The following is a 13,349-nucleotide window of genomic DNA, read 5'->3' as shown; positions in this document are numbered from 1 at the left end:
TAGAGAGAGACAGGTTCACAAGATAGAAACCTGTACCTTAGAGCACTCTGAGATTTGAGTAAAGCATACATTACAGACACATTTGCTATACAGTGCGATTTTATTGTGTAAGACATGAGTAATAGTGCATGTGAATCCAAGAGTCACATTCAAATACATCCAGAGTACAATCCAAATACCCAGCTATTGGAGAAATACATACTCTTTTTTATAAACTAAGTTGTGTAAGTACATTTTTAGTGTAGGTGGTGACAGATCTATAAGGATTCTAAACAGTGGGACTTAAGGTTTATTTTATAGAATAATTCACTTCTCCAAAGATATGTGCATTTTAAAAGTAAAGCAAATGCCTTGGCCAAACAGACACAAGGAATGGTGTACAACTCAGTTTTATTACAAATCACAAATATAAGTTAATCCTTAGACTTGCAGATGGTTAAACAGCATGGCTCTAAACATCAGTAAGCTCTCATCAGGAATTACTTCTCAGGACAATATAGCATTTACAATGAGTCCTATTATTTTCCACTAAATTGAGCACAAACTATTATTCTGCAGTATAGTTCAAGAAATAGGACATTAGCCTTTTTTTTTTTTTTTTTTTTGAGTCGGAGTCTCCCTCCGTCGCCCAGGCTGGGTGCAGTGACACACTCACTGCCACCACAGCCTCGACCTGCTGGGCTCCGGTGATCCTTCCACCTCAGTCTTCCAAGTAGCTGGAATCACAGGCACGCACCACCATGCCCGACTAATTTTTTTGATTTATTATAGTGATAAGGTCTCACCATGTTGCTCAGGCTGGTCTCAAACCCCTGAGCTCAGGCAATGCTCTCACCTCCACCTCCCAAAGTGCTGGGATTACAGGCGTGAGCCACCACGCCCGGCTGACATTAGGTTTCTTAAAAGAGAATTTAGATTAAAAGTTTAGATTTTTAAAAACCCAGTCTTAGAACTTCACAGGGTCTCTTCTGGGACTAATGGTTTAAAGGAAGAAGATGCTATGGACAGGGGATTTTAAAGACCAAGTGACGGTAGAAGTAATTTCAAGAAAGTAAAAATGGAAAAACTCATATTATTAAAAAATTAGTATTCATATCATCTGAGAATAAATATGAGTGAAGAAACCAGTCTTTTAATGTTTTTTAAGATGATGAATAACATATAAATATTATCTAGTAACAACTTAGGATACCAGATCTGTGGAAGGGTAAAAAAAGATCTGGCCCATGTTAAAGAATGAGTAGCCATGTTGTCTTGAGGTATAGCATAAACCTGTGTTGCAGGTACGGAATGACTTCATTCTCTGGCAAATTTCAAAGTTTCCAGAACAAGGGATCAGCTCTTCTAAATATTGCCCACGTTTTGTCCAGGAAATACCATTTTGATAACGCGTGCTTGTAATACCCTCTTGTAGTTTTCATTCATTAAAACTGGAAATGGGCAAATACCAAAGTCCTTATTATCTCATCTTAAGGCCTGATGCTAAGTGAACCTGATGACTTGACTATTGAAACAGCTATTCCTGAAACCAAGTAACTACAAGAGCTATGTCTTTACGTCGATTTTTTTCAAAGTGCAGCAAAACGTTATTCCCGTTTTTCACTTCAAGAGACTAAACTATGGTCAAATCTTTTCTATGATACGGATTTTTTATTTAGTATAAACCAAACACTGACTGAATCAAAGACTAAAATCCCACTAAATTCCATCCTTTAAAATGAAAAACAGTAAGACCTCACCTCTAAATCAAGCCTCAAAGTTCAAAGAAAAGTTTGTGAATCTCCCATATGGAATCTGAAATGACTGTCTATTATAGTCTTTCCAAGTTTTCTCAAAAATCACTTTGAAATCTTGCTTTGATGGCCTAAGTTTTCTTAGAAATAAAATACACTTACAGGTTGTTTCAAACCTGAATTTTACTATTTCTTCTTTTTCCCCTCACATTTAATACAATCAAGATAAAAAATGCTGACCAAATAATTATTGAAAAGTCTTGCCATCAAAAGTTTCAGGTTTCTAATGTAAATCAACTATGCTCTTCTGATTTTTTTAAAAAATTATTTATTTAAAACTAAGGATCCTTGTATTTTCAATAGAGGATTGTGGCGATCCTTTGTATTTTAAAAACACTCTTTTGGGGCCTACACTGTGCATTCCCCAAATGAATACCAGCTGATTCACTGTAAATGAGTAGAGAAGTTGATTAATATACATTCATTGAGCTATAGCTCACGTGATTACTATTGGCTCTGATGGGACAATTTGCTTGCTTACTAATCCTGCCACCATTCTCCTCAGGCGAGGTTTTTGTTCTTTGTTTGCAACGGACCACTTCTGCAATCTGTGTGCCACGCTTGCGCAGGGGCCACGCTAATCTTCTCGGTATCGTTTCAGTTTTAGTCTGTGTGCTGCCACAGTGAATCCATTCAAGTTTTTAATGCTCAAGTTTATCGAGCATCTCCTCATGAGTATCCATTTTATGTGTTCTTCTCATCCAAGGGAAGGTAACATAATAGTAATAACTAAAAACCCTCTTCAGATCACACTGACAATGCACTTATTCTTGACAGATTCCTTGACTTTGGGGAACCCCTAATATTTGCATTACTAAATGACCCTTTTGAAAGTGCATCGATACCAAATCTGTAAACAGATCTGAGGTTTGGGCTATCCCTCATTGTAAATCAAGATGAAAACTTGCCAGAACAGTGAAGACTGCTGTCCTGGCACGAAAGGGGAAACGAAACGGGAACAACACACAGCTGAAATGGCTAGCGCATCGGCTGCCCGTCAGAAAGACACGTACGCAGCGATGTCATCCAACTCCTCCGTGACCAAGCCTAACAGAAACTCCCTCAGGTTTCCACCCAGGGAAGCCCTGTTGCCAGCCAACATAAGCAGCGGGTCTTTTCTCAAGAAACAAATCTCTACCTGGCTTTCCTGTGGGTCTGTTACCTGAGAAGAAAAGGGCTCCTCTTTCACACATAGCCTTGAGACAGACACAAAGCAGAGAAAACAAAAGGGTCAGCTGCATGAAGACACAGCAAACAATTTCCTTTCTTATAGAACAGAGATATTCCACCCAAAGAAGAGACTCAGGGCATCTCTTATGCTCCCTGCTGCAGGGCTTCAATGCCCTCAAACTCCCAATGACAGCCAAAGAAGTAAGTCAAGAATAAGGCTGGGCTTAGAGAAGGCAGCAGGCTAATTTACCAAGAGAGTCTGGACTATCCACTGTTTCCTAGCCATTTGCTACAAGTCTGAGGAAGCAGGGGAAAAATGAAACTTGGAGATACAAAGCATTTGCCACTTTCTTAGGCTTCGGAATGCGGCCATAGCTTCTGCTAGTCGATTTTTAAAAATGTTATTTTTAGTTCAATACACAGCTCTAAAGCAGGATTCAGTGTCATGTGTTCTGCACTGAAATGGATATATACAGATGGTGTGGAAATGGTGTAAAGGTTACTCATCAACATCCTTTTAAAGAAAAAGCTAGAATGGATAGTATCTGTTCAAATGAGCAGTGCCATACACAGAAGAGTACATGGAAAGCACTGACCACAGACATTGAGAGTTGCAGGCATGAACAGACTAGCAAAGCATAAATGTCGCCATCACTGTGTCTATAACACTGAAACATTTCAAATCTATTTCTGAAGTTTAAAACTTAGAGCTGCATTATATTCATAAACTTCCCAACACATAATGGACAAATCAAGAGTCAAAATAAATTCGCAAAAGCCTCAGGACAACATGAAAATTTTAACCTTAGTAAACGCTTAGAATACTTACAAACAAAAAAAGATAATAAAACACACATACATATATAAACCAGTGCAATAAGAACTTTAGACAAGGGCAGTGCATCTCTGGTTTAAGAAAACCATAGTTGTAGCTTCGTTAAAACAAGCTAATTGTATCCTAGGCGATGGCTTAAGTTTACAGCCAGCATCTGATACACATTTTGGATGTATGGCCAAAACCCGAAAAACCAATCCAACAGCAACAATCCTCTATCAGCAACAGATTCCTACTTTCATTTTATATTGCACACGTTTTGGTGTCTACTGCTAAGATGAGTTTAACTCTCCTTCATGCAAATATCTCACCTCACGTGAATGTAACGTGATGTAACACCTGTTGCCCTTGTAGAACTACATCATTCACTCTGAATAAACATCCAGATTTTCCTTTCTGACAAGCCAGAGTGAGAATTTAGCTTTCTTCGTCCAAAACTATTTTAAAGAGAATGGCTATTTTATGTGGCAAAGATGTCAGAAATACCATGCTAAACACAAAATTCTTGGTTTATCGATCACTTCCCTTTGGAAAAACATTTCTATATTTGGAGCGTTTAAAAGCCTGACCCTTTCCCATAAAACCACCCTATATTCCCTAAAGAGATGAACCATATCTTTGACTGGTCTAGAACGCTGTTTGGAAAGGGGCACAGAGAGAAGCTTCAAATAAAACGGCATTACAACACAAGTGGCATTAAACAGGTTGTCTATTCCACGTCACATGAAATGACTAGCACCTCCTTCCCGCTCCCAAAGTGAAGGGGCCCAACAGGCCAGTGAAGTGTGAGTAAGTACAGTCAGTTTCATTCACAGGGAGGGAGATCCGTTCCATCCGAGGGGTCCCACATCTAAAGCCTTAGCCTGAGGCTGCTCTGGAACAGCGAGCTGAAGGGCGCAAGAGGGAGGCGGGCCCCGGCCCCGGGGAAGGTCTCTCCGAGCCTGGGCAGGCCACTCAGGGACTCTCTTGCTTCCCATCCTCTGTCTCCAGTTCTGCCAGCTGCCTCCTAAGGACATTGACTTTTGCCTGCAACTCTCGGTTATAGCCGATGATGTTGACCATTTCTTCATGTGCTTCATCCAAGTACTTAGAGGGTCTGTTCCAACGTAGGAAGAGACCTATTAAGTCCAGGAATGGAAAAAAGATATACCCGATGGATTAACCGTATATTCACAAATAACATATAATTCCATGTTTTATACATTCACTTTAGTTTCTTCCCCCATAACTCACATCTGTTTTATCACACTCTGTGATACACAGAATTCTGAGGTCCTGAAAAGACCACAATTAAATTATCTGAGAAGCTGCTATTTCTATGTACATGATCACTACTCTTCAGAAACATCCCACGTAATCATCACAGACCAAAAAGCACTTTGTGATAGACTCAGAAAAACAAGTTGACAATTTGCAATGTCAAACTTTCCAGTTTCATAATACAAATCATTTGTTTTTATAACAGAGTTTTACTCAAACATGCAAGCTCTCCTAAATGTGGGAAACCACCGTCATATGGTCACTGGATAAATGACAGCTACAGTAACAGCAGAACCACAAAGGTGTTGTTTAAAAGCTTAAATGTGAGTCAGTCTTTCAACAATTCTGCAGGCAACTACGTCTTTCCCCAACTAACAATACTTATCCTTATTATGGACTAAACAGATATCTTCTCTCTACATAGACTGCCAAAATAACACCTTAAAGATATTCAGGTAAGGAGGCAGGAAAACTTTCTAGGCTGCAGCATGTCATGTCAGCAGCTGGCAAGTTCACAAAGGTTTTAAGATTCATTAAAACATTTTCTATAACCAAACTGTCATGGGCCCTAATGAGCCCTTCTCTACAGACCCAAATGCTGCTCGCTGTCAGAAAGAAACCAGAACCCTAGCTTAAAGATGGACTGATCTGTGCTGGCTTTTCTATTTTAGGAACCGATTCTTCTAGAATACAGAAACTGCTCGATATTAATGGCTAGCTATGATGTAAATGTACACAGTAGAGAGACATTTTAAGGCCAAAGCTCAGTCTCGTTCAATACATACACTCCCACAGGATTTTACCTCACATAGAATTTCTGCCAGCTCTAAGTCGAGGAGGCACTAGACACATCCTGAAACTCTGGAGTGGCAGGAATTCACCTACAGAACAACAAAGACTGACTTCCATCACTGACGAGGGGGCACCCCAAAGAATCCGGAATTAGGTTTTGCAGTACAGGCTTCGCCACTAGGTAACTGTTCTAGAAACCCATGGGCATCAGTGCACCAGCTGGCATTGCTGTAAGAGGCTCCGGTGAATTCTGGGGAGGAGAGCCTTTCAACGATCTGCCCGTTTTGGTGGGTGACTTGCATGGACAACCTGCCCGCATCATGCGGCGTGTCCAGCAGTTTCCGACCCCAAACGGCATGCCCCCCATGCCCCTCCTTTCCTGGTCACCTGATCTCGCCCTGAGCGACTTTTTGTGTTTCCCTGAGTGAAAAAAGGCCTCAAAGGGATACATTTTGCTGGCGTGGAAGAAGCAAGACAAAAAGCAGCAGAAGCCACTAAAAGCCATCAACACTGTGAAGTTCAAAACTGTTTGGAGCAGCGGGAAAAGCATTTCAAATAGGTGAATTGCATCAAATGGAGAGCACTTGAAAGTGACTGAAGCTTAAACATGTCAAGAAGAAGACACACATCTTATGAATTCCAGGGTGTTTTTGGTCTCCTCTTGTAATCCCTATGCTCCCAGTGAGGCTTCATGACATCCTTCAGGCCACCCACCTCCCAACTGGTTTCCTCCCACACAGCTTCTCTCTCATTTCAGTTACTAAACATAACAGAGTTCCTAGAGTTTTAAACAAGGATAGCTGTGACCTCTCAGTTAGAGACTGCGTACCCTGCTACTGTGACCAGAGTCCACAACACTCAAGAAGTAAGCAAAGAGACATTTTGAGCAGTCACATTCCTTCACAAAATCAAAGCACTGAAGTTCACACTGAGAACCTCAGGACTATCTAAGGCCACTTACCCACAACTCTGACACCCCAACAAATAAGATTAGAAGCATCAACTGAGGTGGAAGGAAGCAGGTAATGGCAGATATGCCCAGAGGAACAAGATGTGACAGCTGACACCCAGAGAAAAGACAGACACTAACTCCATCTTGAACAGGGAAAGTAAAGCAATCTGAGATCCTTTTACATACAGGGCAAATAGTTTTCCACATGTGAATAGCCCTTGAGGGCACAATATATCAGAATACCGTGTGGCAACTGACATTTATGGCAATTTGGTTTAATTATCAAACAGCTACCATTCTCGTATGTATTTATGCTGCTTAATACAAATAAACATATGCTGTCTTCAAAATGACTAAAAAGAAATTAAATGGTATTTAACAGTCTTTGTTTAATGAATAGCCATATATTTTAGAAAGATATAACTTCATTCATTCATTCATTCATTCATGTTGAGGCAGAGTCTCCCTCTGTCATCCAGGTTGGAGTGCAGTGACATACTCACTGCCACTGCAGCCTTGATCTGCTGGGCTCTGGTGATCCTTCTGCCTTAGCCTTCCAAGTAGCTAAAACTACAGGCGCATGCTACCATGCCCAGCTTATTTTTTGATTTACTATACAGATGAGGTCTCACCAAGTTGCCCAGGCTGGCCTCAAACCCCTGAGCTTAGGCAATCCTCTCGCCTTGGTCTCCCAAAGTGCTGGGATTACAGGCTTGAGCCACCATGCCTGGCCAACTTTTTTTTTTAAACAAGCTTTATTACTTAAGGGGCAAGCTCCATTGGTCTGAAAAATTAGTGTATGTAAAAAAAACCTACTTTAGAATAGATTTGAACTTTTTTTTTTTTTTTTTTTGAGTTGGAGTCTCACTCTGTTGCCCAGACTGGAGTACAGTGGCACTATATATGGAGTGCAGTGACATACTTACAGCTACTGTAGCCTCGACCTGTTGGGCTTAGGCGATCCTTCTGCCTCATCCTTCCAAGTAGCTGGAATTACAGGCGTGTTACCACACCCTAATTTTTTAATTTATTGTAGAGACGAGGACTCACCAAGTTGCCCAGGCTGGTCTCAAACCCCTGGGTCAGGCTAAGCTCTTGCCTCAGCCTCCCAAAGTGCTGGGACTACAGGCTTGCGCCACCATATCCAGACTGATTTGAAAATTAAGCATGGATTACCATCTGATACAAGCAATGAGATGTCTGCATTTACTGCACTGATGGTATTCATGTCCATATGTAGACCCTTATTGCAATGTCTACTCATGTCACCCTTCAGTAGCACTTAACACAAGACACTATCCTGCCAGGCGCGGTGGCTCATGGCTGCACAGGCTTCCCTCAACTCAAAAAAAAAAAAAGACACGATCCTAATGACTGCTGGATAAAGGGGGATAAAACCCTTTCCTGAGGAGTCCCAACTACCTACCAACTCTCTGATGCCAAAAGTAATATATACTTTCTTATCTCGAAAAAATATCCGATGTAAACAGCGACATCTATTAAGGAAGCACTGCTTTCTCAAATAGGGACTGAAAAAGAGTGACTGGATAGCTGCCCCGAAAGAGAGGCCCATGCCCCCCGAGAAAACAACAATGCAAGTGGGCTCGAGGAACATGCCGCTCAACACTTCACATCAACAGCAGCACACATGAGCAGGTGGCCACGAGGGCACGCGTCCACTAACAAATAGCGTGCAAGGGCGTGTGGTTCACCTTCCATGAGAGCATACTTGGCCATCAACACAGAGTGAGCCAGGGATGCGTGGCGTACCTTCCCACAGTGGGAGACTCTGGGGTGCAACTGAAGGCCAGATGACGAGGCTGTTGGCTTCAAAGAGAGGATTGGTGAACTTGCTCAGCTCACTGGGCCGGTTGACCCAGGACCACAGAGACATCGTTTTCTGCTGCAGCTTCAACTTGCATCTGATCAAGAGAGAAAATGGCTATCAAGTTAATATATAACAACGACTATTACAGAGGAAAATTTCTTCTCTGTATAACAGAAGATGGAGCACACAACTTCAGGCAGAGAAACACAATGTTATAAAAATGTCTGTCAGAGAATGCAATCAGCATTATAGCTCTCAACAACAACAACAGAACAAAGACTATTTTATGTAACCTTTAATCTCCTAAAAATCAACCACCCCACTAATCACCAAGCATTTTAAGAACCTGCAAGGCCTCTGTTTTGCTCAGCATTTTTTTTTTTTTTTTGGAGTTGGGAGTCTTACTCTGTCACCTAGACTAAAGTGCAGAGGTCGCTCCCAGCCACTTCAGCCTCGACCTGCTGGGCTCCAGCGATCCTTCCGCCTCAGCCTTCCAAGCAGCCGGAATTACAGGCACACGCTACCACGCCCGGCTGATTTTTTTATTTATTGTTTATAAAAAAATTTATTTATTTATGTATTTTTTTATTTATTTATGTAGAAAAGAGATCCTGCCAAGTTGCCCAGGTGGGTCTCGAACCCGCGGGCTCAGGCAATCCACTCACCTCAGCCTCCCAAAGCACGAGATTATAGGCTGAGCCACCGAGCCTGGCTTGTTTAGCATTTTATAAAAGCCTATCTGGTCATGCAATCTTTCTTGGTGTACTACCTTTGAACATTCTTTGGTTTTCACATACAACAAAGGAGCTGTCAGTAGGTTTCATCTCCCAGCTGGTAGAGGATCGCAGCACAAAGTGTTCACTTACTTGCTGTCACTTTCAGTATAAGCAATGTGCCAGCCAGAACATTTGTGATACTCTGTGTCAAAACGTCAGGGTCTTTTCTAGGCTAGTGGTTATAGAGGATCAAAGGAAACTAACATTTATTTATTTATTTATTTTTGAGTTAGAGTCTCACTCTGTTACCTAGACTGGAGTGCAGTGCCAAGCTCCTGGTCACTGCAGCCTCGACCTGCTGAGCTCCGGCGATCCTTCTACCTCAGCCTTCCAAGTAACTGGAACTACAGGCGTGTGCTACCATGCCCGGCTAATTTTTTTGATTTTATTGTAGAGATGAGGTCTCACCAAGTTGCCCAGGGGGGTCTCGAACCCACGGGTTCAGGCAATCCACTCACCTCAGCCCCCCAAAGCGCTGGGATTACAGGCTGAGCCACCGAGCCCAGCTCATATCTATTTTTTTATTTTTGAGTTGGAGTCTCACTCTGTTGCCCAGACTGGAGTGCAGTGGCATACTCACAGCCACCCCAGCGTCGACCTGCTGGGCTCCGGCGATCCTTCTGCCTCAGTCTTCCAAGTAGCTGGACTACAGGCGTGTGCTACCATGCCCGGTTAATTTTGATTTTTCTGTAGAGATGAGGTCTCACCAATTTGCCTGGGCTGGTCTCGAACCCGCAGGCTCAGACAATCCACTCACCTCAGCCTCCCAAAATGCTGGGATTGCAGGCTGAACCACCAAGCCCAGCAGGAACATTTTTTTTTTTTTTTTTGAGATGGAGTCTTATTCTGTCGCCCATACTGAAGTTGCAGTGGCCGCTCCCAGTCACAGCAGCCTCGACCTGCTGGGTTCCAGCAATGCTTCTGCCTCAGCCTTCTGAGCGGCCGGAATTACAGGCGTGCGCTACCATGCCCGGCTGATTTTTTGATTTATTGTAGAGATGAGGTCTCGCCAAGTTGCCCAGGTAGGTCTCGAACCCATAGGCTCAGGCAATCCACTAACCTCAGCCTCCCAAAGCGCGGAATTACAGGCTGAGCCACCAAGCCCCACTGGAACTAACATTTTTAAATGCCTATAAATGACAGGCATCTTGTCAGTTTTCATGTTGGCTTATTTGATCCTCTCTACAACCCAGGGGGACAGATGTTAATTTTTGCCTTTAACATCAGAAAAAATAGATTCAGGGAAGTCACACAGTAAGTGGTATGACATGCAAACACAAATCTTTTAATTTCGGGTCTTAGCCAGGCATGGTGGCTCCTGCCTATAATTCCAGCATTTTGGGAGGTAAAGGCGAGTGGATTGCCTAAGCCCATGGGTTCAAGACCAGCCTGGGCAACATGGTGAGACCTCGTTCCTACAATAAGTCAAAAAAATTAGCCATGGTGGCACATGCCTGTAGTTCCAGCTATTTGGAAGGCTGAAGCAGAATGATCACCTGAACCCAGCAGGTCGAGGCTGCGGTGGCCATACGCATGTCACTGTATTCCAGCCTGGGCGACAGAGTGAGACACTGATGTAAAACAAATAAAAAGAAAGAAAGAAAGAAAAACTGCTGAACCTTGGCAAGAACAGCAGGTCTGAGCATTTGACCTTGGCCTATTGCAACTCCCCTTGCTCACATCCTCGGGATCACTGACAACCATCAACACTGCAGCCCCTGCAGGGGCCAGAGCAGGGCTGGAGCTCCTTAAAAAGTACCAACCCCAGTCTACCATCACTGCTCAGTATGTCTCATAGCTCGCTGGTAAAGCTTCCTTTGCAGAGTTGTAGTAATTTGGCTTGACTCAAGAGTTCTCTCCAAGAAAAGTCCTACCTTCCAGGGTGTTTTTTAAAAAACAATGAGCAGAAACTGTTTAGCATCACAGCTGCCTGAACATATATCAGTTTGGGTAAACAAGAGCCTGGCCAAAATGTAAAAGAAAAATCTAGGGAACGAGATGTCCACAGAAAACTTTGAAAGGCTCTGACATAATCCTGGAAATCTAAAAAGGTGTGCACATATCCAAGAGATACCTAAGACAGCCCCAGTCTCTCACCTCTGGCTGAATCCCAGCCCCTGCACAAGCAGAAAGTGAAAGTGTTTACCTGAGTGTTGACATCCCATCCCATACACATATATACATATAGAGCCTCTCAGCAAAGGGTAGAAGACTAATTGGTTTAGGACATTTAATGAAACTTCTGACTAGATAGAAGGCAGAGCCAAAGTATAAATTAAGACTTTTTCTAGCCACGTGCAGTGGCTCATGCTTATAATCCCAGGACTCTGGGAGGCGGAGGTAAGAGGATTGCCTGAGCTCACAGGTTGGAGACCAGCTTGGGCGACAGAGTGAGACTCCAATTCAGGAAAAAAACCACTTTTTCCAGATGTGAGATACTATGATCCTATATAAAGAAATTCATGTTTAAAATGGTTGCCGTAAGCCTGGGCAACTTGGTGAGACCTCATCTCTACAAAAAAAAAAAAATTTAGCCAGGCATGGTGGCACGTGCCTGTAGTTCCAGTTACTTGGAAGGCTAAGGCAGAAGGTCAAGGCTGCGGTAGTTGGGAGCATACCAGTACCCTCCATCCTGAGTGACAGAGTGAGACTCCAAATAAAATAAAATAAAATAAAATGGCTACCCCATTTCCTCAAAGCTTTTAAAATTGGTGTATGGGCTACTTTTATTTTATTTTTTATTTTTTTGAGTCAGAGTCTCACTCTGTGCCACCCAGATTAGAGTGCAGTGGCACGCTCCTGGGCTACTGGGACCTGCAGGGCTCTGGCGATCCTTCCCCCTCCGCCTTCCAAGTAGCTGGAACTACAGACATGCGCTCCCACGCTTGGCTAATTTTTTTGATTTACCGTACAGACTAGGTCTCGCCAAGCTGCCTGGGTGGGTCTCGAACCTGTGGGCTCAGGCAATCCACTCACCTCGGCCTCCCAAAGTGCTGGGATTACAGACTGAGCCACAGAGCCCAGCCCACTTACTACTTCTAATCAGCCATGAACTGGGAAACTGAATAACCAAAGCATTATCTTCTCATGTATAAACCCTATATGCCTAATTTGAATGTAAGCACCTCAGAAGATTGATTCCTGTTTGACACCTCGTGGAATCTCCAACACTTAGCATATTGCTCTGGATACTGGAACTATTCAATGATTGCTAATGATAAATGTCTGAAGGCCTTTTCTCTAAGTAGAATGCATGGGCTTTATGACAGCTGTTTCCATCATTTAGGTTTTCTGCTTACTTCCACATTCCCAGCTGTGTTCTGGATGGTTGTGCCAGCCAGAAGCCTGGGGATTTACTGTGCTTCTATTTCTTGATAAGATACTTGAAGAGAATAAACACATGGAAAATAGGACATTAAAGTAAGGGATAAAGAGATTTTTTTTTATTTTACCAATAAAGAGAAAGAAAAGAAATATCACCTAGCACACTGACACTTAATCAATAAATGACAGCAAGGCTAGCTTCATTTCTAATTCTCTCCAAAGTACTCTCAATGTCCTTGTCTTATGTCTCTACCTGCAGCAAAGCATTACTGGTTATGGTTCATAATTGTATCTTGATTTAAAATATTTTCCCCCAAGTTTTAAAGATCTTCCTCTGAATCCAAGTTAGTCAAAATTAAAAGCAAGCACTAAATTAAAATCTTATCTGAGATAACACGTTGTGATGAATTTCATTGAAAAATTCTTAATCATATAGAATCTCAGAAATTCAGAATCATAGAATCTCAGCATCATCTAGGCAGTGGTTCTCAACAGTAGCTGCTCATTAGAACTACTAGGGAGCTTTTTTTTTTTTAATTTTGAGTTGGAGTCTCACTCTATTGCCCAGACTGGAGTGCAGTGGCCGCTCCCAGTCACCGCAGCCTCGACCTGCTGGGCT

At 42.6% G+C, this 13,349-nt stretch overlaps 1 protein-coding gene across 1 annotated transcript; it reads right to left on the bottom strand.

Moving 5' to 3' along the window:
* Positions 1-2,388: 2,388 nt before the first annotated feature.
* On the bottom strand, positions 2,389-8,720 carry LOC110595658 (myotubularin-related protein 9-like). The gene is made up of 2 exons (XM_021712475.1): positions 8,573-8,720; positions 2,389-4,916 (listed from the first exon to the last, which is right to left on the bottom strand). The coding sequence occupies exons 1-2, from the start codon at positions 8,694-8,696 to the stop codon at positions 4,753-4,755; spliced, it is 288 nt and encodes a 95-aa protein (XP_021568150.1). The 5' UTR covers positions 8,697-8,720; the 3' UTR covers positions 2,389-4,752.
* Positions 8,721-13,349: the final 4,629 nt, after the last annotated feature.

The sequence above is a fragment of the Carlito syrichta genome, unplaced genomic scaffold (genome assembly GCF_000164805.1).
Source record: "Carlito syrichta isolate Samal-C Ts95f unplaced genomic scaffold, Tarsius_syrichta-2.0.1 Scaffold303299, whole genome shotgun sequence".
NCBI lineage: Eukaryota > Metazoa > Chordata > Mammalia > Primates > Tarsiidae > Carlito > Carlito syrichta.
This window is presented reverse-complemented; position numbering and strand designations above follow the sequence as displayed.

Excerpts from the sequence above, each read along its gene's own strand:
- LOC110595658 (XM_021712475.1), bottom strand. The coding sequence starts at position 8,696 with ATGTCTCTGTGGTCCTGGGTCAACCGGCCCAGTGAGCTGAGCAAGTTC. Across the intron at positions 4,917-8,572 it reads GAGTCTCCCACTGTGGGAAG|GTCTCTTCCTACGTTGGAAC; the intron begins GTACGCCACGCA and ends TGGACTTAATAG.